The sequence below is a fragment of the Pyxicephalus adspersus genome, chromosome 3 (genome assembly GCF_032062135.1).
Source record: "Pyxicephalus adspersus chromosome 3, UCB_Pads_2.0, whole genome shotgun sequence".
Classification (NCBI taxonomy): Eukaryota; Metazoa; Chordata; class Amphibia; order Anura; family Pyxicephalidae; genus Pyxicephalus; species Pyxicephalus adspersus.
Genome location: NC_092860.1, coordinates 91,607,280 through 91,634,889, shown reverse-complemented (window position 1 = coordinate 91,634,889; position 27,610 = coordinate 91,607,280). Strand labels below are relative to the sequence as shown.

The following is a 27,610-nucleotide window of genomic DNA, read 5'->3' as shown; positions in this document are numbered from 1 at the left end:
TCCCTGCCCTAACTGAGATCCCTGCACTTAATTACGGGTAAATGATCAGAAGGGGACAATGGAGTCAATGGAATAGAGTGATCAGAAGGGGACAATCATTTCATAGTGATCAGAAGGGGACAATCATTTCATAGTGATCAGAAGGGGACAATCATTGCATAGAGTGATCAGAAGGGGACAGTCAATGGCATAGAGTGATCAGAAGGGGATAATCAATGGCATAGAGTGATCAGAAGGGGACAATCAATGGAACATGAGTGATCATGAGTGACTTTCAACAATAAATGTGTACTGTAGTCTTCTTCATGGAAAAATAAGACATCCCCTGAAAATAAGACCTAGTGTGTTTTTTGGGAGCCAAAAAAAATTTAAGACAGTGTCTTATTTTCGGGAAACACGGTATTATATTTTTTTGAAATTAAAGATAATAGTAAATATTATTCCCAACTGTATGCTTCTGATTCCCCATAACCAACATCTGCAACATGTTTCTTGTAGCAGAATAGATTAAACTTACAGTAGGAGGGAAAAAAAGCATCAAAACCTGGTTTGATGTAACGTATTTGCTGTATGCTTTTCATTCTGGCCACATTTCCTTTAGATTCATCCAATTTACACCCTGTTATAGGTCAGCAAGCATGGAAACAGAAAGAGCATAGCAAAGTGAGTGCCCAGCACCAGCTGAGACCAGTAGCGAACCACATCTCCCAACAAGATTCAACCAGTGTTCAGCTTTTCTGTAAAATCTAAACAACTTTGTTTTTTTCAGAAAGATAAAAAAAAAGTCTTCAATCTTACACAAATGTTTAAAATGTGATTTTGATATGTATCCTTATTGAAAATATATTCAGTCAGTTTCTAATCTCCAGAAAAAAGTAAAATGTATTGCTTTTTCATATTTTCAGAAACGTTGAACCTCCTCCCCCTATCATACAGGCTGTGTCCCTCACTGAGTAACAATTTGTATCGTTTGCATGGGTTTACATTTGGCATTGCAATATTACCTACAGGCAATTTTTCCCTGATGTTGAATAGATATCCAGCAACAAGTTTCAGGACCGTTTCCCCATTATTGTTTGTATAGACACTTCTGAAAGTGGAAACCTATAAGTTAGAGAAAGTCCCCAATCAAATAGTGATTTCGGTTTTCACACCCTTTAAAATGGTAATAGATGCAAAAAAGTATTAAAACAATATTAAAGCCTGATCAGTTGGAGTAGGTTTATCAAGTATTTTAGTTACTGAAGGCCTGTATAAATCCCGGCTGGCAAAGTTTGAAGTCAAAACATAAACTAATACTGATCGATACCTGGATTTGTATTGTTTATTGATTTCCTTTTATTTGACATGTATATTTTATCCATAAAGATAACAAATGCTCCAAAAATTTAAAATTTCCTGTATGCCAACATGCAATGTGAAAGCTGTGTCCTGGACAAATGCAGTGTATAGCATTAGTGGTTAGCTTCTTTTTACCATTATTATTATTATTATTATTATTATTATTATTAATAAACAGGATTTATATAGCGCCAACATATTACGCAGCGCTGTACATTAAATAGGGGCTGCAAATGAGAGACTAATACAGACAATGATAAAGGAGGAGAGGACCATATTCATTAGATGTAATTTTGCAGGTACTTGTCTTGGGGCTGCAAAAATGCATTATTTAGGAGGCCTACAAATTTATTATATGAGTCATTAGAAATGGGAGGCAGTTATAGACCCAAAGAGTCATGGACTAATGACCCCTATTTATGATACTTCTAGAGCTCACAGCTATTACAATCCCTTTTTAAGTCAATGCTTTTACATTGCAGCATGTAATTAAAAATTACATGTGCCATATTTGATGTTTGTTTTTTTGCAAGACCCATTCAAAATTCAGAGAGAAAAAAAAAAACACAGTGCAAAAAGCACAAAATATTAAAGATAGTGAGAGGCAAATAAATCAAACCAATAACCACTAAAAGCCAGTTTTAAAAATATTTTACTTTTAATCCTTTGAGCACCAAATCAGATCAGTGTCTGTGGGGGGTTCAGAGGAAGTGCCCAAGGGCCGCTGGTTAGGCATCGGGGGGTAGTAGGGAGAAACCTCCAATAAATTTGCTCTGATGTTTCACATATGTTTTAGTATTATGTGTATGCAGTCTGTTTTTTGCAAAACAGCCATTTGGGTCTATTTATAAAGCGGTGAATCTGACATTCACCAAAACATTCTTTGTTGTAGAATCTTCCAGGTTCATGTATTTAAATAGCAGAGATTGATTCTCCACTAGGGAATGTTTCGGTGAATGTCAGATTCACTGCTTTATAAATAGACTCGACTCCTTAATAAATAACGAAGAATAACAAATATTCCCACAGCACCACAGTAGCTGTCAGCCTTGAGGCTAATTTTGTCAGATTATTTTTAATATCAACACTTTCTATATTTTCTTTTTAACTTCTTGGTTATTTACTGCCTATATTTCTATAAAAAAAATCAGCACTCACAGGGTTTATAGTATTTTTTGAACACCTCTAATCAGCACAGTATGTATGTGAGCTGGGGATAGTTTAAAGACATCAAGAGATAATATGGTGAGTGTTGTAACATTGAGTAAAAAGCATGAGGGTGTATAGTGGGTGTTGTCAAAGACCAAAATATCTAGCATTATTGTGCTGGGATGATGTTTTCACCTTTTTTTCTTTCAAAGTAACACCCAATACTAAAAAGCATATAGGCTAGTATTGGCAGGGCTGTGATACCAGTCTGTATATCTGGTAGGGCGGGATGGGTAGGTAGTAACTTTGAAAAAATGGATTGTCTTTTTTTTATTATTATTGTATTTATTTTACAATGAAGCAATGCTTTTAAAGCAGAGTTTCTCAGCGAAGGTTCCTCCAGAGATTTCTAGGGGTTCCTTTATCAATGAGCAATTTGTGCCTCTCAGTTCCGTTTAAGTGACCCCCAATTATCTTTTTGGCTATTTGTAAGGATGCCATTCTTCCCACTGGTCAGCAGTGTAGGAGGCATTCTTCCTACTGACCATTGTACTAGTTTATTGTGAGCTGTGAATTAGGTAAATATACCAGGGTTCCCCTGAGAACTGAAAGTTATTATTTAAAGGTTCACCAAGTTAAAAAGGTTTAGTAACCCTGTTCTATAACACACTTGAATGCATTTTTCTTTTAGCATCAAAGCTTTTTAAGCCAGGTGTTAAACTGCAGGGGAAGCATTCCAAGTGTTAATAAGGCTTGAAACTTTTTCCCTTTCATGAATAAAATGATATTATCATATGTGATAAGACCACTTGTAACATCTGATTAGTATTTTTGTAGTTTGATGAATGAAGCCCATTGTGCTTTGTGAAGTGTATAGTCCAGTTTGTCTAAACATAATTAGGCCTTTCTATATGATGTGTATATATTTATTTTCATTTTGCACATTTTAAATCTAATTAAAGCTATTCCTACAAATATTGGTTAAGATTCTTTGTTTTACTATCCTCTACTGCTAGAGGGCACTGTGGTACTAAAAAAAGAATGCAAAAGTGTCTACGTTTATTTTGAGAAATAAAAGAAAAGTCATTTTAAAGTACCAGACCACAATCAAATTTCCGATCACTTTCCTGTCCCTATAAATGTATTTTAAAATACGGCAAAAGCTATTCAAAGGAAAATCGTAGATATTTTGTTGGAAAAAAATATGAACCCATTACCCAGTGTGGTAAAATAGTACAAATAAATTATATTTTTAAAAATACTGTTGTGAATTGAAAGAATACTATGGCGCCTAAGTATTTAAAAATGACAAGTAATTCCTGCTTAAAGCTGAACTCCAGGCAGATACAATACACAATACTGCTGCTCTGTATTCATATTGTTCAGTTTGTTTCTGTAAGCAATGGTGCTAACAAAACACATTTTGATCAGCGAATAACACAGAATGACACAGAGCTGAGATACCTAACTTGCTGCTTCTCTTTTTAATGTTCAGTCAATGGATGAAAAGGTAAAGAAAACTTGTAAGTGTTGCTGAAAAAAAATGCAGTCACTCAATTTTTGGGACAGTGCTTCATGGTACCAATGCTAAGTAAATCTTAAAAGTGGATGGACATCAATACAAATCATTTGACCAGTAAAACACTTCACATAGGCTTGAGGCCCCATTGATGATTTCTGGTTTTAAAGTATCTCTTACTCTAGTCTCACAATAATGATTACTATTGGAGCCTTGGAAATGCGTGTGTTCACCTAATTCTAATCACTCATTTAGTCTTATTTATTAAAGCTCTCCAAGGCTGGAGAAGATACACTTTCATCTGTGAAGCTGGGTGATCCAGCAAACCTGGAATACATCTGATCCAGGATTGAAAATGTTTGCTAACAATTAGCTAATATCTTTTCATTCCAGGATTGCAGGATCACCCAGCTTCACTGATAAAATTGTATCCTCTCAAGCCTTGGAGAGCTTTAACAAATGAGGCCCCCTATGTTTTGAATGGTATGGTTTTTAAATATTTGTAAATACTTGATGTATGGTATGTTTTCTTCATGTAAATCATGTTTATGTATAGTTTTTGCAGTGTTTTTTGCTACAAATAACAGTAATGTCCATAAGATCCCATGTTTCTAAATAGATACAATTTTTCTAGTCTAAACAGTTCACATATATTTATTATATCTGTACATTAATCAGTTTGTCCTGAGCACAGCTTGAAAAAAATGGTAGTGGATATGCTCAAATGCTTCCATACAGCTTTTCAGATTTGGCTGGGATTGAAGAGATTTATTACCCAGATCTAAAGTTCTAACAAAACTTTCTAATATCTATAAAGCATACTTCTAGTAAGTACTTTTACACATGTGCTGATAACATATATGTTTCTATAAACTAGGGTCAGTACCAAATATAGGTTTGACAATAAGTTAGAAACAAGCAAATGTATTGTTATATGTGTTTCAGCAGTTTTCAAGGTAATGATATGATCCAGTAAAATAAGGCAGAGTAGGTAAGCACTGTTAATTATTTTTTTTCTCTTTTTTTATGGTATTAAAAGTATTATTTGGTCAAGCATTCGTTCAGTGATGTAACTCCAGTGTCAATCACGATGAGTGACAACTGATAATATGAACATAATATAAGCTACCACTGCAAAGTAACAGATTCTCGAAAGCTATATGAATAGTGTTGGGAATCCCTGTGTGTGTTTGTGCAGAAAGCACATGGAAAGATTCAGTAGTAAACTCTGCTGTGGATGCTATCATTGACAGTTTGTTATGGATTCTTCAGAAATAAATCATCTTGAATCTCTTTGCCTTATTTGGGTTAGTGTTATACAGTATAGGGGCCCAGATTTTGCTTTAATACCTTGACCACAATTTCTCATTTTGACCTCACTGACCTTACCCTGCTGCGAGTCCTAAATGTTTAGAAAAGCACACAAAAATGGAGCTATTACTTACAGTAGCCATTCCACATATCCTACTCAATGGCTTAAACCATTATCCCTTACAAAAACAATGGAAAATTATGGCTTCTACTTTTTCATTCAACACCATATGAAAGAAAAAATCTTCCTGCACCTGTTAACTGACAAGTGCTCTTCAAGGTTCTTGTCCATATCCACAAAGTGCTTGAAGCACTTACATCACATTGATCATTTATCTGTGTTTTCTCTGCACAGCACACTCTAGTGAACAAGACTGTTCTTTCCTTCTGGATCTTTTTCCAGCATTACCAATCTGCTTTAAAGTATTAAAAATGTATTCTCTATTTACACTAAAATGTCTGAAATCTGTAAAGTTCATTTGTAATATTTGTAATGCTTATACAGTTAGGTCCATAAATATTTGGACAGAGACAACTTTTTTCTAATTTTGGTTCTGTACTTTACCACAATTAATTTTAAATGAAACAACTCAGATGCAGTTGAACTGCAGACTTTCAGCTTTAATTCAGTGGGTTGAACAAAAAGATTGCATTAAAATGTAAGGAACTAAAGCCTTTTTTTTTTTACACAATCACTTCATTTCAGGGGGCTCAAAAGTAATTGGACAATTGACTCAAAGGCCATTTCATGAGCTGGTGTGGGCAATTCCTTCGTTATGTCATTATCAAGTAAGCAGATAAAAGGCCTGTATTTTTTTTTTAAGGGGGGTTGGGGGGTGCTTGTATGAGAAGAATTTTGCTGTGAACAGACAACATGCGGTCAAAGGAGCTCTCCATGCAGGTGACACAAGCCATCCTTAAGCTGCAAAAACAGAAAAAAAACATCTGAGAAATTGCTACAATATTAGAGGTGGCAAAATCTACAGTTAGGTACATCATGAGAAAGAAACAAAGCACTGGTGAACTCAGCAACGCCAAAAGACCTGGACGTCCACAGAAGACAACAGTGGTGGATGATTGCAGAATCATTTCCATGGTGAAGAGAAACCCCTTCACAACAGCCAACCAAGTGAACAACACTCTCCAGGAAGTAGGTGTATCGATATCCAAGTCTACCATAAAGAGAAGACTGCATGAAAGTAAATACAGAGGGTGCACTGCAAGGTTCAAGCCACTTATAAGCCTCAAGAATAGAAAGGCTAGATTGGACTTTGCTCAAAAACATCTAAAAAAGCCAGCACAGTTCTGGAAAAACATTTTTTGGACAGGTGAAACCAAGATCAACCTTTACCAGAATCATGGCAAGAAAAAAGTATGGAGAAGGCGTGGAACAGCTCATGATCCAAAGCATACCACATCATCTGTAAAACATGGCGGAGGCAGTGTAATGGCTTGGGCGTGCATGGCTACCAGTGGCACTGGGACACTAGTGTTTATCCATGATGTGACACAGGACAGAAGCAGCCGAATGAATTCTGAGGTGTTCAGAGACATACTGTCTGCTCAAATCCAGCTGAATGCAGTCAAATTGATTTGGAGGCGTTTCATAATACAGATGGACAATGACCCAAAACATAAAGCCAAAGCAACCCAGGAGTTTATTAAAGCAAAGAAGTGGAATATTCTTGAATGGCCAAGTCAGTCACCTGATCTGAACCCAACTGAGCATGCATTTCAGCTGAAAGCTGCTGCAGTAAAGACCTGGCAGAGCATTAAAAAGGAAGAAACCAGCATCTGGTGATGTCCATGGGTTCAAGACTACAGGCTGTCATTGCCAGCAAAGGGTTTTCTACCAAGTATTAGAAATTAACATTTTATTTTGAGCTTTTGAATTTGTCCAAATACTTTTGACTCCCTGAAATGAAGTGATTGTGTATAAAAAAAGGCTTTAGTTCCTCACATTTTTATGCAATCTTTTTGTTCAAACCACTGAATTAAAGCTGAAAGTCTGCATTTCAAATGCATCTATCAAATGAGTTTCATTTACAATGAATTCTGGTAATGTACAGAACCAAAATTAAAAAAAAATTGTCTCTGTCCAAATATATACGGACCTAACTGTATTGTCTGTGCTTACCAAATCCAAAAAAAAAAAACTTGCAAAGAGTGGTATGCTGGTGATAAACATGTTCATATTAAACAATTGTGATTGATTGTTATGGACTATACTTTTTGACATTGTCTGTTGCCTTATTCAGTAAGCCAAATTGCCATTTTTTTAATTAAAAGCTTTTTGTAGTATGGAGTGTTACTAAATCAAAAAGGCAAAAGAGAAAAGATGGGCTTATGGCAAACAGGTTTTTAAATGAAGAAACTCAATTTTATTAAACAAAATATTTTGCCTATGTCTAACGGAGAACCGCTGAGCCATGTTCCAAACTAGACAGACGTCTTCTATACAAACTTAGTGCAAAATGTGCCCCATGTTACGGGATAAATAAAGTTCACAGACAAAGAATCTCATACACTGGCGTGTTCCGGTCCCATGAGCTGCCTCAGGGGATTCCTTGAGATTATGTACTGTAACTAAGATAATATACAGTGCAGACATTATCATATGATTGTAATAAGACATCCATCAAAGTCACCATATATATAAAATGATTTAACAACACTTACTTGTTCACTAATAGTGTATAGGTTTGGTTTTAGAGCATTGCATCAAAGTATAGTAAGAGTAAGCAAATGTGCTAGGACATTCCAAAAAAAACAAAGAATCTAAATAGGAGAGGAAGAAAAAAAAACTAATAATACAATATGTAAATCTTAGTTAAGTTACTCTAGTAATATTTATGTTTAAAGTAGGTCTTACTTTGTCTCGTGATCCCCTTTGCTGCTTAGAAAGTAGGTTTCATATTGTTGGGTTTTTTAATAAAGTGTTGGTGGATAACTTTTCTCCTTGTTTGGATATGTCTATATATTTGAGTCTTAGTTTTAAGGGAAACACATATAGATGTCTATTGGATATGAGTGTTAATATAATAAAAGGGGTACATGGTGGTTACTACTGGGGGTACTTACTTAGTAGTACTTGTTACAATTGATTAATGTTTTATATCCCAGGTGTCCTCTGTGTATTGTGTGGCATCATTCAGATAGGGTCTATAGTAAGGGGTTTAAGTAATATTGGATCTTGGAACAAAAATGTGTATAAAGTCCACCTATAGTATAGGGGTGGTTACTATGGACACCTACCTCCTGATAACAATGAAGAACAGGATCTTGGTAGCACATACAAATGGATTCTTTAGTAAGAATTAATTCATAGTTAGTTTAGGAACCATATTATATGTAAAAAATTATACAATATACAAGGAACATTTACTGCAGAAACTTACCTTATAATGGCAGCCGAAAACGGGGTTAGAATGGTATACAAGATAAAGAACTTTTTTGTCCAATTCATTTTTGTCCAATCAATGGAGGAACGCTAAATTGAATTTTCCCACAAATTTTTAGTGGATAGGAAATAATGGGAAACTCTCTCAGTAGTACATAGACAACAAAATAACAAATACTATGCCATTCTGCTGTGTGCTTCAATGACCAGTCTCCTGGCCTGATTGGAGGGCCATGCCTTACAGTTTACAAGGGTAAACCAATATACTTGTTTCCCAGTATCCTGGTTGGGATGGTAGCTGTATGTAAATGCAGCACAAAGGAGGATTCCTTACACAGTTGGAGAGTTTTTGACAGGTTTACTTTAAAGAAAGGAATTGATTTGTACTGCATGATCACCCAGTGACGCATGTATCATAACTTAAACATTTAATGTGGCATACTGGTTATACATGTTGGTTTTCAGATCTCCTCATTCACAGACTGATTGTGTCTTTGTTTTCTTCCAGCTATATGCAATCCCGTGGTTTCTGACAATGTTCACACGTAAGTCACAACTATGTCATTTTGTTCTAATGTTCTGTTATCGCTTTATGTCACTTTTTTATTTCTTTCTACAGGCGTTCTTAACAATTGCATTCCTTCATCACCTAGGTATTTCATATTTACTGATCACAGGTATTAAATGTCAGCAGACATCTAGAGACTGTCAGTTGAAGCACACCCTGGTTGCATACAAAGGGGTTAAACGCTGCAGACAGATATAAGTAGAGGTGTAATTGAAACTGAGAGGTAGATTGTAGTGGAAAAGGAAAAAGCAGAGTCTCAGTGGAATGAGAGGACATTGGAGTAATAGGAGTTCAATCAAGGTGGAAGATTAAATCCTACAAGGCCGAATTCACGCCTGCTGATCTGGCTGTTTCCCGCAGAAGGTTTCCTGTCTTATAACTCTACCAGTTTCTCATGCAGAGAGCTGGTCGCGTGAAGAACTCTTGTCAGGTTTGATTAAACAATTAATAGCTAGATCTGGGAATTGCTTGCATCACGAGCAAGAGCAGAATCTCCAAGTAAATTGCGCTGCTTTTAATGGATCCAGAACAAGAGAGAATCTTCTTCAGCATTAGCTAAAACTCACTTTAAAAAGCAATTTGCACTTCTCTGAATTACACTCAAAATGAAAAGCCCCTTCTTAATAGGTTAAGTTAAAATCAAGGCCAATGCTTTCCAGTTGCAATTATCACATCTTTGAAAGTGAAAATGTCTTGAAGAGGTCAGCAGTGCTGTGGTGAGGCTGACATTATACTGTAGTAATGTGCAGAGTGGCTTGTAAAAGGCAGAAGGCAGTGACATTTCCTTAAGTTTATTATCTGGTAGTGCTGAATATTAACCATTAGTTTTTACTGGTTACCCTGATTAACGTTTAGCTATTTACCTTTATTTTCATCTGGTGATCCTTCTATTAACATCACTGTTTATCAGTGGTCAAAGACATGTGCAGGGAGGGATGAATGTACTAGAATAACCTGTCCATTGCACCACTGGTATATATAAGGTTAATCTGGCCTAAGTATGTGCAAGTTTTGCAAGATATAACCAGGTCTAGAATCAACTGTGACAAACCCATACCCACTTTTCAAAAAAAGGTAAATGTCAGTCATGATATAGGCTGAAACATAAAGTAACCATTATTTTTTAAATAATATTAACTGAATCGGAGTGGTTAATATGGATGATAGTTTCACCTCAGTATTATTATTTATTTAATTTTTCTTCCATACCAAGTGAGCCCAGGTCTGTATGATGTTCAGTATAATTGTTGCAGTGTCAAAAGCATGCAGGAAATTCTCATTTGATCTTTGGTCAAGTTTTTTCCTTTTCCACTGGAAACTCATACACCTTTCACTATGCCATGTCATTTGATTCATGAAGAATGTCAAATAAAGTACTTCATTGTGAATTCAGAAGTCCTGCATTGTGCTTCGCATCTCGCTGCTGATGCGAGCAGCGACCCGGGTCCCGGATACGAGCAGGGACCTGGGTGGTATTTAAAAGCAGATTACTCGGTAATCTGCTTTTAAATTCCCGGCCACGCCCCCCGACGGACCGGTGCCCCGGCATCACAGCGGGACCATCCGATCGCCGCTGGAGCGCGGGGCAAAGTTATGGAGGGCTTCTAAAGTTACCCCGAGTGTGACTCGGGATTGTCGCTTTTTGCATGTAAAAGCTACTCCGAGTCACACTCAGGATTACCGCTAGGGGAGGTTAACTGATTTCCTGGTGAAAACATTCTCCTTGTTTGTCACTCACCATACCAAGATTTTCTGGGAAGAATTCTGGATGTGAATGCAAGAAATGTATTTTTAATGACACGTGACAACCAAGTTTCTGGTATGAAGTAGATTCTGAACTCCTTCCCTGTATACAGGAGACTTATGGTTACCCAGAAAATTTTCACATAGCCACTTTAATGCATCCCAAGCTTCTAGCTCAGCTGCTGAGAGAGATTGAAAACATCATCCTGCAAAACAGACTTGATCTGTGGCCCTATAAATATCCCTTCCTTCATTTTTGCAGTGCTTATGTTTGGAAACTTCTCAACAAGGTACTGAAAAACCATGGAGTTTGATTCATCAAGCCTAACTTGATATGGAGAGGTGGCAGAAATATTTTATGCGGATTAACAAGAGGCAGAAACTTCTCAACAAGGTACTGAAAACCCATGGAGTTTGATTTACCCATGACCTTTACAAGGTTCTTCATCAAGCCTAACTTGATATGAAGAGGTGGCAGAAATATGTTATGCGGATCAACCAGAGGCAGAAACTTGACAACTGCTTGTTCGGGCTTATAAGTATCTCCTGGTAGCCAATCATGCTTGACATAATGGTTTCCTGTCTCACAGGCAGAGGAAACATCAATATTTATTAAATCCTCCTTGAATTCCCTTGCATTCCCAGCAAGCCAATGACCATTAAATCCCTACAAATGTCCCACTTGTGTATTTTATACTGGATTGCTTCAAGTAGTCATAGGACTCCTTTAGGGCAATCAGTAAACTTGGTTTAGAATTACCATTATACAATAGGACTGCCTTTAAGCTTCTTTTAGAGGAATCAATGAAGATATGCCATTCAGATGGAACATGCTCTTGTGACAAACTGGTAAAGAGTTAATTTATATCATGGCAGTAGCACAGTGAGCCATCACTAGTGAAGAATGTTGTAAAGTTATGATTTTGTTTCTGTAGTGAGTTACAGATACACCCTTTGCAAGCAAGTGCTTCTGTTTAAGCCTTGAAGCAAGAAGTTCTCCTATGTCCTGTCTTGTGGAAAGATTTAGATTACGAACTAGATCATTCAGCTCTGCTTGTGTCAGGTCTCTGGTTCTCAGTCTTCTTGGGCCAAGTATCAGTATCAGATGATTCGGGGTTGTACCTGGCTGCAACTCCAGCACATTCATCATCACCTTCTACAGAAGCAAGTCCATCATGTGGCGGTACCAGAACTGGCAATGAATCATCATGGGGAAAAGGCCTAATTGCAGAATCGAGGCTGGGATATACAATTTTGTGCTTAGTTTTACTGTGCTGAGAATCCACTTTTGTTGACGCAGCAAAAATAGCAGTCGATTAGATGGTCTCGCGGTTCTCTCCACACAGGATTGCAAATGACATGCTGCTTTACGCCGATTTAGCCAGTCACGTAGTCCGTTGGAACAACTGGTACAGATGAAATGTGGAGCCCAAGATTTATCCTGGTCACAAAGTGGACACCTGAAATTTAATTTGTATACATTTTTTAATTCTATGGTAATTTGGTGACGTTGTGCTTTCGTCGTGAATGAACCACACACTCAACAGAAACTGGATCATTAAGGCAATTTCTAGGCATGATGACAAAAGAAATCAATCCCAGTTAATGTGATCTCTAACCTTAAAAAAAAGAAAACTGTTGATTGATGTTGTATTATGTTAAGGCAATTTATATCGAATTTCACACAACATTTAAATAGCTGCATCACAAAAACTAGATGTGTTAGAGAAAAACTGAACACAGATTTGAAATCCACATCAAAAATATATCTGATGAAAATGACATGTTGACCTGTGTTATGTATAGCTTATACTCTGAGTATTGTTGCTTTGTCTAAAAATGACTGGACCAATTATTATAAATATATTTTGACTGATCATAGCGTCATGGGGTGGAGTCCCGGCACTGGAAGCCCAGAATTGGTAATTGTAACACAAATGCTAGAATTCTACTGAATAAAATGTATAAATAAACAATGTGTATTAAAAATTCCCATCAGCTTAATACCTGAACAGTCTTAATGGAGTAGGATCCCAAATACAAACACCAAATAATTAAAAAAAAAACAGTAAATCTTAATTGTAAAGATGGAGAATAGGGCTACATACACGCATTACACTTTTTTTTGAAAGGTCCCTTCCGATGACAAAATACTGAAAGATGCATCAACGAGTGCTGTACATACAGCACTGTTTTGGTTGATGGGGGGACAAGCAAGCGGCACCCTGTTGCACTCTCTCCTCTTCTCTTGTATTGCATGACGTCAGGCAGCCGCTGTACACACGTCAAATTCTCGTCTGATACCAGCCCTGATGCGATAATCGGACGAAAATCAGCTGATGTGTGTATGTAGCCTAAAAGGCCTAAATTAAGGATAAACATGACTGACTAAAAAAGTGGTGTTGAAAGAAGTACATAACAAATGTAGACTGCATACAACCAATGCACAAAAGCAGGATGTGTGTGTATAAAGATTTGTGATGGGTTTGAGTTGAAAGAGTTGAAAAAGGTGTACCTGAAATTCGTATTGGAAACCAAATCAAAACGTGTTAACTGTACCTCATGTAAATGTATTGCTATATGTTTAATTAAAAACCTTTGTGTGAAGCTGTATATAATGACCCTTTTCTGCCTCTGTACCACACAATCATCTTGCATAGATTGTTGGTAAGGCCAACAAGTTATTATTTAATATCAGTGTCACAAGTGCTCTGCATTGAGTCCTTACATTGCATGCTCCAAGATCTCACATAGCTCAGCTCTGACTTACTGGCATCAATAAACAATCTGTGCTACTGTCTTATGTTTGTCTGCTGTGGTATGACTTACATATTTGACAAATAATAATTTTTTGACTTTATCTGCACAAAGATCAAAATAAGCACCCTTCTCTCTGTTTTTACTTTTCTTCGGTTGAGGTTGAAATGCATGCCGTTTTTGATGCATTGACACTCAAAATAGTCACTCCCATTTGTTTTATGAAATATTTATCCTTTACTAAAACATCAAAATTTTAATTATTGGTTAATTTTGCAAGCAAGGGATTCAAAAAACAAAAAGAAATTAATTGTGATATGCTGTTGGATTGATAGGAAGCCAGGCATCTTACATTGGCACACATCCACACAGCAGTCTCTAATAAAATGAAAATTTCTTCTTCTCTTTCTGTACATCTCTATCACAGGCAGATCATAAAGTGTTTTTCTCATTCATTATTGAAGAAGTGGGGATTCACAAAACAGAACACCTATGAAGAAGTTTTCATGTTTCAGTTAATCTCTCCAGGCACATTGGTATTTTAAAGATGTGAAAACGGACAGGAAAGGAAATTTTCCTTTAAGGAATCCTAGGCATTAATGATTAAACACAAGCCTAATGATTGAACTCTCATACTTACCATTTCCACACTCAGCAAAGAGAAGATGTTTTCTGATGCTGAACAGACAGATGTATGGCACACTAGAGATGAACTCTGACCTGTGTTCATTGGTGCAAGGAAGAGATGCATGGAGGTTATGAGCAGCATTCATAAGAGCAGATAAAAGATGCCCTGGCTTTTAGAGAGTCTAGTAGGATACAGTAGCAAACTAGGCATATATGCTATTTGCTCTTGGGGTTAGTAAAAGACAACAAGGTAAAGCTTTAGAAAATAAAATATATACAGGTTTGTGCATTAAATCTCTAGTTGGCAAAAAAACCTCTAAAATGTTTTCCTTTTTAAACTGGGAAGTCCTTGCAAGTTAAGAAAAAATTAAATTAGCCAAACATGCAACTGCAATATTGGTTGTATATTTAACGGATTGCCCTTTAACCAAAGTATTCAGTAATTGTCTTATCAGCAAGTATTTACTGAACAAGTATTGCTGTGCGTAAATTGTCTTTGGGTCAGTACATGATGGCCTACGAAAAATTCACAAGTTGCAGCAGTTGGAATAAGCTGATAATACACATGAGCAAGAAGTGGAATGCATTATGGGATATGCCTTTACTAGTAGCAGTCACAGACACCCCAATGTGTTACAGCATTTTCTTTACACTTGCACAATCTATTTCCAGCACATTCACAGTAAAAGTGTGACAATATGTAGACATTCTAGGAATGCTCATCATTACCAAGTTATTGTTTACAATGCTGAGAGCACTTTTGGTTTTGCAAATACCTTGCAGTTTAGTACTAAATGGTCCATTTTTGCCTATATATACATATTTTAGCATGATGTTAAAGACAAATGTCTTAGACAAAAAGATTCTGTTCCCACCCATAGGTAGAGAACTCTCTTGAGTCAAACATTACGTAAAAAGAACCACTTGGCCAATTGGAGGAAGGTTCAGCTTTCCAGTACACTACTGTGAAGATTTCATCTCCTCTACCAGCACTGTGGTTATACACCCTTAAAATGTATTTATTGTCAAGCTTCAAAGGCGCACATTAAAGAAAATGTGTTATGTTACAGTTAGTGTTACATAGAATACAGTTCATTTAGCTTGTCAGCTATTTTGAACTTTGTATTTACTTGAAACTATGCCAACATGTATACCTCTCTTGCCTTGAATCATTAGTGCCCCATGTTCCAAACTTGTCCAGAAGAATATCTACACTATATGAGTTTCTACTGTGTGTTTTTGCATGGGTTTCCAAGCACTCTGGTTTCTATCTATGTCCCCAAAACATACTAATATGTTAATTTATTTCCCCACAAAATTTACCTAAAGCTGCATACAGACTTTAAATTTCTGTTGCTAGGCTATTTATGAGATGGGTGAGAGCACACTAGGCCGGACCCGCCCTGATGGCTCTGCCCACCACCAGGGAACGCCGCCTGAAGTGACAATCCCTCTCCTCCGTATGCATTGCCGAGGAGAGGGATTTACCTTCAGGGAGCTTTCCCTATTTACCACGGTAAATAGGGGAGCAACTGCAAGGGGGCGGCTGTTAGTTCCCAACGCCCCCTAGCCGATCCGCCGGCAACCCACGGCTCTGGAGCTGCGGGTTGCAGGCCAGCATTAGGCTGGATCAGCCAGGGGGCATTAGGCTGGAACGAATCACCGGCTAGACCGTGTCTGGCCTAAAGGCCAGTTTGTCGACCCCTGCTTTAGACTGTGGTGGGGACAGTAAAGTGTGACCTTACCTTAGTTAGTGAAATGATTGTGGGCTCTGTAAAGCTTTATGTACTGTGTTGATGCTATATAAATACATAATATTAAAATCTTTACCTTTTTTATAATCCAGTTTATTTTTATTTACAGATGTTTTTCCTTTGCACAAAATTTTCCATCTGTGGGACACATTGCTCCTTGGGAATGCCTCATTTCCGTTCTGTATTGGAGTGGCTATTTTACAGCAGCTAAGAGTCAGGCTTCTTTCAAATGGTTTTAATGAATGTATCCTGCTCTTTTCTGACTTACCAGGTAAGCATTTTGTTGTTTTTTTTTCTGTATATGATTAAAATACTCTTTAGTTTGAAATATCTTGATTTTATAGCCTTTCATTTACACCCTTATAGTTACAGGTTTATAGCCTTTCATTTGCAGTAAGCGCCAACATGGCATTAATTGAAACAAAGGATGTGAAACATTTAAATTGTGCAGAGAAAATTCAGAGATAAGCATGAAATAAAGTGTTAATAAATCTTCCAATAGGGACACTTATTAGGATGACATATGGGATTTTCCTTACTTTGGAGGATTTCCTAATCCCTGCCATTTCTTCATTCCTGTAGTGTAGTTCTCTCCATTTCACAAACAACTTTCCTTCTTTTCCAAAACCTACATGCCGCTGCTTAGTATAGGCATAGCACTGGGTAATTTTGTGCTTATATGTGCTTATGTGTAAATAAATACTTCCTTCATGATATATCTCACCACTCAATTAGTAGTCTCCATTTAAATAACCAATCTAACTCAAAGTCCTATAAAATCAATGAAAACTAATGCTTTCTGCCTTAATAATGTATTTTATCTTTCTATGTCAGTAGTCACTCCTATATTTCAAACTTTTTTTACTTAAGGCTAATCTTGACAACAAACAAAGAAGTTGTCAGAACATCAAAGATATAATGCTGATCTAAACTCTTTGTGGGTATCCTCAAACCCTGTTGCCTTACAATCCTTCACACAATTTTTCCAGTATTTAGCCCAGTTTTTCTTTGACCTTGGAGCAACTTGGTGACACTCACCTTAACCTTTCCAAACCACATGGCCCTTGGATTCAATGGACTTTTAATAGAAATTTAGAGGAGATTTGCTTGTGCCCTTCTCCCCAGACTGCTGCAGGGCTTCTAAACAGCTAATGAATGTTACATTTTATCACCACTGTGAATGAGGCAAACATTTTCCTTTTTCCAAAACAGGGCAAGGATCCTTTCGATCTGCGCTCCTAATGCTCTATATACCAGGTATAAACATTTTGACCATGGTTGTTGCCAGAAGATTTCATACAGTGTTCATAGCTATAGTTTACCCTGATCAGGCTGGTTTAATGCCAGCTACATTGACCACAATTACCCTGCATAGACATTTCTTAAATCTAAATCTTCATCTAGACAATAGGGGCCTGTGGACTGTCCTCTTACATTGGTGGTAGGCTAAAACCTTGCATAGCTTTCGTGGCTACAATATTAGCCAAACCAAGACTATTACAAACTTATGCCTCTTTGGGATAATAATAATTATTTGGAACTTTACATACTACAACATAGTGGCAATTGAAAAGGTTTGATATTACAAAGCTATATAAAATTCTGTATCATGGGACCTTCCATTTACAACTTTACCAACTAGAGATGACCTACCCTTTTCTATGCTTTTTGCTTACTTGCAGCTTTATGCTATGCAAGCCCTCAAACATTCCCTCATGGGAATCATTTACTGCAATTGAAACACATAAACCTGGAAGGTTCCCACAAGCGAATGTCAGATTTCCTGTTTTATAAATAGAGCTGATACTGTTTTATACTAACCCAAAAAATGTAACCAAACATAACAAAAAATGTTCGCCTGACAGGTGCAGAACATAAAATCACATACTGTTTATTGAAACACAACTAAAACCAAATAAAGAACAGTAGTCAATTTTTGGTATCCATCTTACTTAATATTTTAATTCTTATCTATGCTAATCCCTTTTGTATGCAAACTGTTTTGCAAACTCATATGCCCTTTATATGTAAACTTATGGTACCCATGCTTTTAACCAGGATAGCCATCCTACTCCCTAGTCTCATATGCACACCAGACATTACTTCCTCTTGAAAACGAAACACTCAGTAGCTTTTTTCAATATCAGCTGCATAGGATGTAATAACCAGCAAACATGTAAAGATTTAAAAATTAGAATCAAGCCAACTCAAATATCCATATGTGTTCAGAGTGAGAGGATTGCTTCTTTTCTAAATTGTATAATGTCACAGTTTACATGTAAGCATTGCTTCTTAGAGTTCCTTTTTAAAGCACATATTTCACACTTTTTTACCTATTAATATGATAATCAAGACTGCTCATTGAGCCTATAGTTTATGATAGTAGAGATATTCTGGAAAAACTCCAGAAAACTTTCTATAATATTACCTTTTGTTAGTAATAGTTCTTTCCTGTTGAGGCTAAAAGTGGAATCTCAGCATGATTTATATATCATATTTACATTTAGACATCTGTTTTGTAATGTTGCTGCAGTTGCTCAGTGAAAAGTACGTTGCCTCCAGGAGATCAGGAAAGCTCAGCTGTAGACCTTTTATGCTATTTCACCCCTAAGCTCATTCCTTTGTCTGTGGATCCTGGATGTCCCAACCTAATTTCTCTTTCCTGCTCTGAAGAAAATTAAAACATATCTTTCAGGTAGAGCAGGTAACGTTTAATGTTATTGTGAATAGTAGAACTTGTAAAGAAATTTCTAACTGGGACAATGTATGTATCCTCTCAGTTGATTGATTTGATGTTCCATTTACAAAATATGAATAAGCCAACAAAAATCATCTTTATTATGGTAATTTTCTATAGATCCAGCCACAGAACTAAACCCACTAAAAGTATGCAGTCCCTTTGAAATGATTTTGTTTATTATTATAGGTTATTTATTACCTGTAATTTAATTTTTACACAGAATTAGATGGTAAAATCTGTATTACCAGATTTCTTCAAATATTTAAAATAAGTTATAATAAACAAACAAAATATCTGACTGCATTTGTCTACAGATATAGCCCTGGGTCTGTGTGGAGAACTCTCTATCACCATTGCATTTCTAGGCACTTCAATTTTCCTGTATTTTGCTGTATTTAATCTACCTCCACAAACCTTCCAGAGCCTGCTGCACGGAAACATTCCCACATTATGAATATGCCACCATCATGCTACATGGTGGAGATGATTTATTTATTTATATAAAGTCTATTTGTAAAAAAAGCTATTTGCTTTGACCTATTTGTAGTTCCTAATATTGAATTTTGTTGGAATTGATGGCATTAAAAATCTCTTCCTTTTTGAAAAAGTTTCCTGGTTAGTTTGCAAACGATGTAAGTAATTATCATTAGTTTAGCTGAAACAAATATTTGTTAAAATGTTTCAGTTAGAATGATTTCTACATCCAAAAGGCTGCTTTATTCAACCCCCCCAAAAAACAATCATTTTCATGACTTTTGCTTTGTAGTAAATTGGTATTTCAAACGGTGATCCCTTTAATTGTATGCTGTGTACCTGGAGTTAGAAAAAGAGTAACTCTACATCCATCTAAAGTTCAAAACCTAGGGCTCCCAAGAACTGAAAAACATAGCCACCAAACAGGTAAAGATACTGGACCCAGTGTAGAAAATTGTTCTCTGGATCTGTATGGTAACCCAAACTATTACATAATGCATGAACCTTGAGCAAATGTCACCGCTGTATTTTTGGATTTTATTAAACGGGGCCAGTGACTGTACCATATTTCCAAGCACTTTTCACAGAATTGCATAAAAAACAAGGATAAGTAGTTGTCCAGGTTTATCCAACATATGGCCAGTGAGCTAAAACCCAGCCAAGCTATTTTGCTTGTCCCACGAACCCACACCTGTTTTATTGCAACAGCTCGCTACTGTAACTTGTAAACAAAGGTGGCACATGAAGTTTCTCATTACTCACTTCTTTACTAAGCTCTGCTGTAGATTGTCATATCTCAGAGTGCAGCAGAAGGATGTGAGAAATTCAAGATTTGTTGAGCCCCCTTACAAGTTACAATAGCAGGTTGCAGCTTTGCATTTTCATTTCTAAATAGTTGTCAAATACACGATTGGTCAAATTGATATGTTATTGAATGTCTATTACATGTAGTAGTTTCCCCATCCACGTTAATGTTTTTTTTAGCTCATTATGGTTTTGTTTTTAGATATACCTAAAAGTTGAAAGCCAAGCATTTCCATTCAATATATTCTTCAATAGTCACAAAGAATATACATCTTTTTTGGTACCAAATGCATTTGCAAGTCCTTGTATTACCTTATATGACATCATCACTGTCCCGCAGATAGGCAGAGCGAAGCGTCCCAGCAGGTCCTTCCACTACAGATTGCCTTCATACAACCACAGGAGAGGGGGGGGTCAGATGCAAGACTAGTTATTCTAGACATAGGAAGGGCAGCAGTGACCAGTCTTTATCACAGGTGGTTGCTGTATGGAGAGCCAGATTTCACGCTGAATTACTTCATAGATCTGGAAGAAATACATAAGTGAGAGTACACATTCTTTCTGTAATTAGATAATATTTACTTATCCCTGAGCTCAGCATTAACATTTTTACTTTAGTTCTTGTACTGCTGAAAAGTATTTATTGTGTACCTTGTTGGCAGACTATCTGTTTGCTGTGAGTACAATGGGTCATTTATTTAAGTAAGTGAATAAACAATATGTATTATTATGTATAATTAGCTAAGTCCATGAATACCTTTTTGTGTAATATATTTACAGTACCATAAAGACACTTTTGGCAGTGTCAGAAAATGTAAAAAGTAAATAAAATTAATACCTGACTCTAGTTGAGATCACCTATTATAAATTCATGAATATAACTTGGGTAAAAGAAAGAAAAAAGCTACTGCAGTGGCAAGGAAACGGAAAAACGGTTTTAGGCTTTGTCTGACAGCATTCCAGGTGGTTACCACGGTGATCTTTGTCGTGCATGCTTTGTGATCGGATGACGCAAATTATTAAATGATTGTGAGGCTAGCTTGGGAAATGCTCTGAAACAGGTCATTTATTCTCACTGTCAGCCCTTTACTACCCTGACCACAGACAATAACTGATTTATGGATGGCAAAAGGTGACTTAGGGACATATTAAAGGAACAAGCTTCAGCTGCAATAATAAATCTTCCCAGGGTGTGTATGCAAGCACATCCTTTTCCAAAAAAACTTTCTCCCTTTGTAGCAATAAATGTTACCAGAATTTCAATATTCACAGTTTCATTATGAAGCCATTTCTGTACATTTCCAGACTCCTAACTCTTTGCTTGTTTTTTTTTTATCAATAAATATATATATATTTATATATATATATGTTGCTTGTACTTTTTGCACCATGTCCTTCAAATGTAACTCTTAGCATCCTGACTGTACTCAACTATGTTGTTGTAGGTACACTATTATGGCTACAATCATGTAAAGCATATATATATATATATATATATATATATATATATATATATATCTTGGAAATTCAACTATACATGTTATAAAAAAAAGTAAAGGTATTTATTAATATTGACTTGTCTGTAAAAGTTCAGCACACCACCTACCAGTCTTTTGGTTCCTTTAATTTGATCAGTAGACTTTTCATTAAAAGGGGGGCTTGAGATACGAGGGGCTAAGAAAAGTCAAAATCATGATAAAATTCCTTGTAAACACAGCTCCATAAATTATACATCTTTGGATTACTGTATATACTCAAATATAAACCAATCCAAGTATGAAGAGGTACTTATTTTTTCCGGAAAATATTGGAAAACTTTTTTGCCTTTAGTATTATCCTATAGCACAAAATTCAATCATCACTGCTAGCATTAAAAACAGCAGTCCACAGAAATCCCTATACAATGAATGTGAGTAATGTGGGGTAAAGAAAATAAAACCCACATGGGCTCAGTTTGTTTATTTTTTCCCTTTTTACACATTAAATGATTTTTTACTTTTGAGTTGGATGAGATGGGTCACTTGCTCCAAATCATGTGTTTATTATTTTTGTATACCAGTAGATGGAGATGTGTCTTCAAGTAAGTATCTAACAAACTTAATAATATCTCAGAGAAAAAGAGTTTGTTATACACCTTACCTGGAAACATTGCGCCATCTAATAGCATTTTGTAATGGTATTTTCAGGTAAAAAGTCTGACCATTAAGGAAACAAAGCTGTTTACTGAGTTATTCCTTACCAATAGTGTAAAAATTATTATTGAATCCCATGTGGATATAGATTGGGAAGAAGGGTTGATTACATTATCACAGGTTCAGTGTAAAGCATGCATATGATATCTGTTCAAAACTAAAATAAAGCCCATAGTAGATAAGGGGTGCCATGCTGCAATACTAACAGCTAAACATTTCTGTTCCCTTTTGGGACTTTTATGCCTTAAAAATAGTTAAATCCTACATACAAATCAAATTAAATATATATGTTAATGGACTTTGGGCTTATGTCGATCACATCAGTCTGAGACCTTTCTGAGAGCATTCAGAATATATTGACAGGTGCATTAGACCTGCAGTCAACCTCCATATTACCTACATTTGACCTGCTTCCGGTGGATTTACATTTCCATAGACTTGTATAAGAATGCAAAAACTTGAAGGGAACAAAAACCTATTGTCATAGGCCCTTAATGTTTCAGAATACAACAGTAAAAAATGTATTGATTCATTAACATGGGAATGGATGTTATATAAAAATATGTGCTGCTATTCGGGGTACCTGCATGGATTTACAAGTTTAAGTTATAGCTAATTCAAGTTAAGTATCTTTAGCATAATGTTATATTCCTGTAGACAATAGCATCATATCTGATATAATAATAACTGAAATAATGGAAGGTTCTATTAAATTCCTATTTCCACATGTCTGTGCTCTTCTCTGCCTATTCCCGGCCTAGAGTCTCTCTCTGTAGTCTCTGACAAAGCCTAGACTTTTTTTTGGCTCAATCCCACCCACCAGCATTGCTACATCCCAGTCTATCATGCAGTTTAGATAGTGGTACCTGGGTTGTGAAACAAATTACATCGCCAGCCTCAAAAATCACTCCCTTAGCGCCTGTTTTTCAGATAATTGATCATGTTACAGCATTTAATTTCATTCAAGTGTTTACAGTCAAATCAATTGCATAAAATAATAAAATAAATGTATGCTTGTTCCCCTTGGGGAAAGGTGAAAGGGACACTTTAGGAAAGGAATTATGTAATCGTGAGGATGAGTTTAAAACTTCGTGGCTAGGAAACCCTACTGAGCCCCCTTGCCCCCCCCCCCCTCCTGTCTAGCCATTATTGGTAATCACTCTTTGTATTCGATTTCTTTGCTACAGCTCCCCACGTTTCGTAGGCAGAACTATTCTTTGTGCGTGTATATATATCTTTCTTCCAAATGTTTTGTATATTTTGTTTCCACGATACCTGCTGCCTGCCAAAACATTGGCTAATTTAACTGTGATGTGATGGTGTTTAATTATCCAAGAAATTATTCCTTTGTGTGTTGTATTTTGAATACCTTAACACTCCTGGCTGTGACAAGTAATAATAAGCACAACTACAAATCGACCTTTTACAATATGCCAAAAAAGTACCCTTTGTTAATTTTGCGTATAGTTAGTTGGTTAAAAAATATATAGGCATAGGTGATTATCTGATAAAAAACGTAATTTACTGCAGAGTTCAATAGTTTACAGTTTTAGTTAAAAAAAACCAAACTCCTGCAAAAATCTGACTATCAAAAAACCCAAATCTAAATAGATAATTGATGTCAGAGAAAAAATATAAATGAGGAAAGAATTCTTCCTCTTTACTGTATATGCATTTGACAGAAGAGTCAAAAAAGCAACATTTTCTACAAACTCATGTGAATAGTCATGTTTCAATGGTAAATGTTGTCTTGATATTTAGGCTGATTTAATAAATAAAGTTGAGAATGTTCACACAATAAATTGTGGAAATTTTCCATTTTTATTATACAGTCATATAATCATCAAATTCAAATTTAATTTTAATTAACTTTAATTTTATCTGCACATAGCTAGATAACTAAAGTGAATGTTCAGACCTAAAAGTTTTACCTATTTATTACATTTTGTATGAAGTTTTTATCACTTACCTGGCATAAATCTAGTTCCCATTAATGGCATTATTATATTGTTTGCATAGGAGTTTGGCTAACATTTTATAGTTTTTGTTAAGCAATCGTATTGATTGGTATGAACCATACTTCACTGGATTATTTTCTATACTATACTAATGTCTCATATAATGAGTCTGGCAATGTCCCAGTGAGATTTTTCTAATAATTGGGAGCTGGGAAATGAGAACTATAGAATATTTATGACACACTTCTTGACGAGGATTGACAGTCCTTGATTGCTTTTTTATTCTCCTCTAAGGGTATATAACAACCGAACACTTCCTTTTAATATTGAGACAACCATCGGACTTATACATCTTTTAGGATATAATCAATAAAATATAAACATATATGCATTAATTAAATATGTAGATTCATTGGGGACTGTTTGTGTTTTACGCAAGATTTATACAACTTTTTTTCAGAATTTAAAATTTTTAAATGGAATCCAAAAAAAATTTTGTGCGGAATTGTGTGTGTTTGTGGAATGTCGGATTATATGCCGTTGTATGTTTTATAGCACATCTTTATGATTTCGCCATTGTAACTTTAAAACTTGACATAAACTGCCATGAAAGCTAATTATTTATTTGATTGTGAAGTTTAAAATATGGTGACAAATTTATTTCTATTTGAATTCTTTTAATAAGATATTTTACATACATGTGTGTACGTTACATACATATATACATAAAATATACACATTTAGAACATATAAGTTAAAACAAGTATATTAAAAAAACGTTATTGCGTTGGTTCCCAATAGCATCGAAAATACTATGTTGACATTATTGTTAATGAAAAACTTTTCAAATATAGTTGTTTATTAACGCATTACTTTTTATGCTTACAGAAATTGACATTGAGCGTTGTGTCAGAGAGTCAATTAACCTCTTCTGTTGGACACCAAAGAGTGCTACTTACAGGCAGCATGCACAGTCGCCAAAGACAGCCGGTGACTGCAATGGTATGAACAAACCCGCAAGTGGCTTCACTGTGGACTACCAGGACTCCACCAAAACTGACTTGGTATGTCTGGGTAGTAATTACCACTTCTTTTATTGTGGGGTTGATTAGAGAACTCTCTAAGAGGAAACTACTTAAAACCACCTTCAATGATGGACAATCTTAACACCAGTCACCTGATTGATTAATACATTTAAAATATGCTATTGTTAACATAGCTTTTAATATGGAAAGTGCTTTGGGATCTACATTCCTTTAATAGATAATTTTTCTTTTAATCTTGTGCCAACCTTTCCCAAACATACTCCTGCCTTCTAGTTAGGGGACTAGTTTTATTTCATTTTTGGAACATCAAAGGCTGACTATGCTTCCTGAGCAAATGTACCTGCCAACTAACAAAGCAAAGGTTTATTAAACTTTCAGTGGGGGAGGCTTCTCAAAGTGATTACACACATGCTCTGTTAGGTATATGGAATTTGTCTCATGATGATTATTAATATTAAGCATTATTTATGCTACTGTTTGCTGTCACTATAGGTAATTTGGTAAGGACTGTTTTAAAATAGACTTCTGAGCTAAATAAATTAGTGTCAACCCTCTTTTTTTTATCTGAATAGTAATTGTGCAATCTTCTGTCACATGAGATTTACAACATTAACATTACATCCAATTTCCCAGTACTGTATTTATATCTAGTAGAGTCCTTGCAGACATTACCCTAAAATAGAGCTAAGGTCAAACCCTCTAATCACATATTTGATGATAACCCTACCTTATTTATTTAAATTGAACCTGCCTTGAAAATGCATGCTGATCACAAAGAAAAAAAATATTTTACCTGATTTTAAACACAAAATACTAAACGGCTTTGCTGAATGACCCATTCAATTAAAAAGTAGAAAGATTTATCTACAGTTAGGCTTTAGGCATAAATCTCTGCCTTATAGTTCTGTCCTGCCCATTATCGCTGTACCTTTTACCAGTACGAACATCACTGAAAAACTCTCATATTCCAGAATTTAAGCAGGAAGGGCCAAACCTCAGATTAAAATAACTGTATATCAGGTATTACATTTAAAAGTTTTCATTTTTACTGTTCCTAAAGGATAACAGCATTTTAAAGCAGAAATTTTTTGCCTCACTCACAAACCCCTCCACTTAGCCAGCCTAGCCCTTTCTTCCTACGTACTTGCAATGAGGCTTGTAGGCTGCAGGTGAGTAAAGGCAAGTAGGAGGCAAACAAACAGTGAAGGTCATAGGCACAAATGCAAGGTATGTACGCATTGGTTAGAGTTAGGGAGAGCTGCTTTATTGTAGCCTGAAATGGGGGCTACAAAGAATCGGTGTACTTTCCTAAAAATTTGCACATCTCTTTTAATACTTTAATAAATTTACATAATTTTAAAGCATACTGATATTTTTTAGTGCTCAAGCAAAAAGTTTTACTGCTCAAGCAATAAGAAAATTTGTAAATTTTTAATTTAAAAAGTGTTCTCAGGACAATAGTTTGACAATATATTCTTAATATACATTTTAAAAAATTACCATGTAAGTGATAAAAATCCTTTGGCAATTTTTTCTGAAAAAATTAGACTTTGTACATGTATTCACTTCCTAATTCCATACACTATGCCTTTCGAACCTTCCTCATCTTCGAATCTCAGGATGGGGTTCAGCTTCATTTTATCCATAAATAATAATGGAGCTATCATTTATGGATTATGTGTAATGTATTCTTGGCTTTTTCCATGCGTTCAGCTATTCAGTGGGCTTATTGCTGTTCCCGCAGTGTTGCTCGGAAAGTAAGATTTATTGAAATGAGACAGCAGCGATAATAGAATTAATGGAGCCATGATTCTCCATGGACGGGGAGCATCGTTTTTTAATTCATGATAGCTAACTGTGTCATTGGATTCCCATGGAGTGAATGTGATTCGGGGTAAACCATTTCTGCAAGTGATGTCATGTAATATAAATGTAAGTGTCCAGCCAAGACACACTACTAGATTTGCTTGCCTTTTTGGTATTCATAATATCTTTCTCTGCCTATACAGCTATTGCTTATAGGCAGAGAAATATGCAATATTTTCATGACACCCCCTCCCCCCATTCCTCTGAGCTAACTCTCTCTGTATCAGCTGACAGTGTAACCAGTGACAATATGTGTCATTGATCTTAACATAAAGTATGTCAAAAACTATGTACACACATCAGATGATTCTCGTCCGATGGTTGCCTCAGGGCTGATATCGGACAAGAATCTGGCGTGCGT

At 35.9% G+C, this 27,610-nt stretch overlaps 1 protein-coding gene across 2 annotated transcripts in view; it reads left to right on the top strand.

The window, feature by feature from the left end:
* Positions 1–27,610, top strand: part of TBCK (TBC1 domain containing kinase) — a 128,983-nt gene that overhangs the window by 64,237 nt on the left and 37,136 nt on the right. For both annotated transcript variants that reach the window (XM_072405674.1, XM_072405673.1), the window contains exons 21-23: positions 9,229–9,265; positions 16,279–16,440; positions 25,226–25,401. In XM_072405674.1, coding sequence (XP_072261775.1) covers positions 9,229–9,265; positions 16,279–16,440; positions 25,226–25,401 — 375 coding nt within the window. The remainder of the gene's footprint in view (positions 1–9,228; positions 9,266–16,278; positions 16,441–25,225; positions 25,402–27,610) is intronic.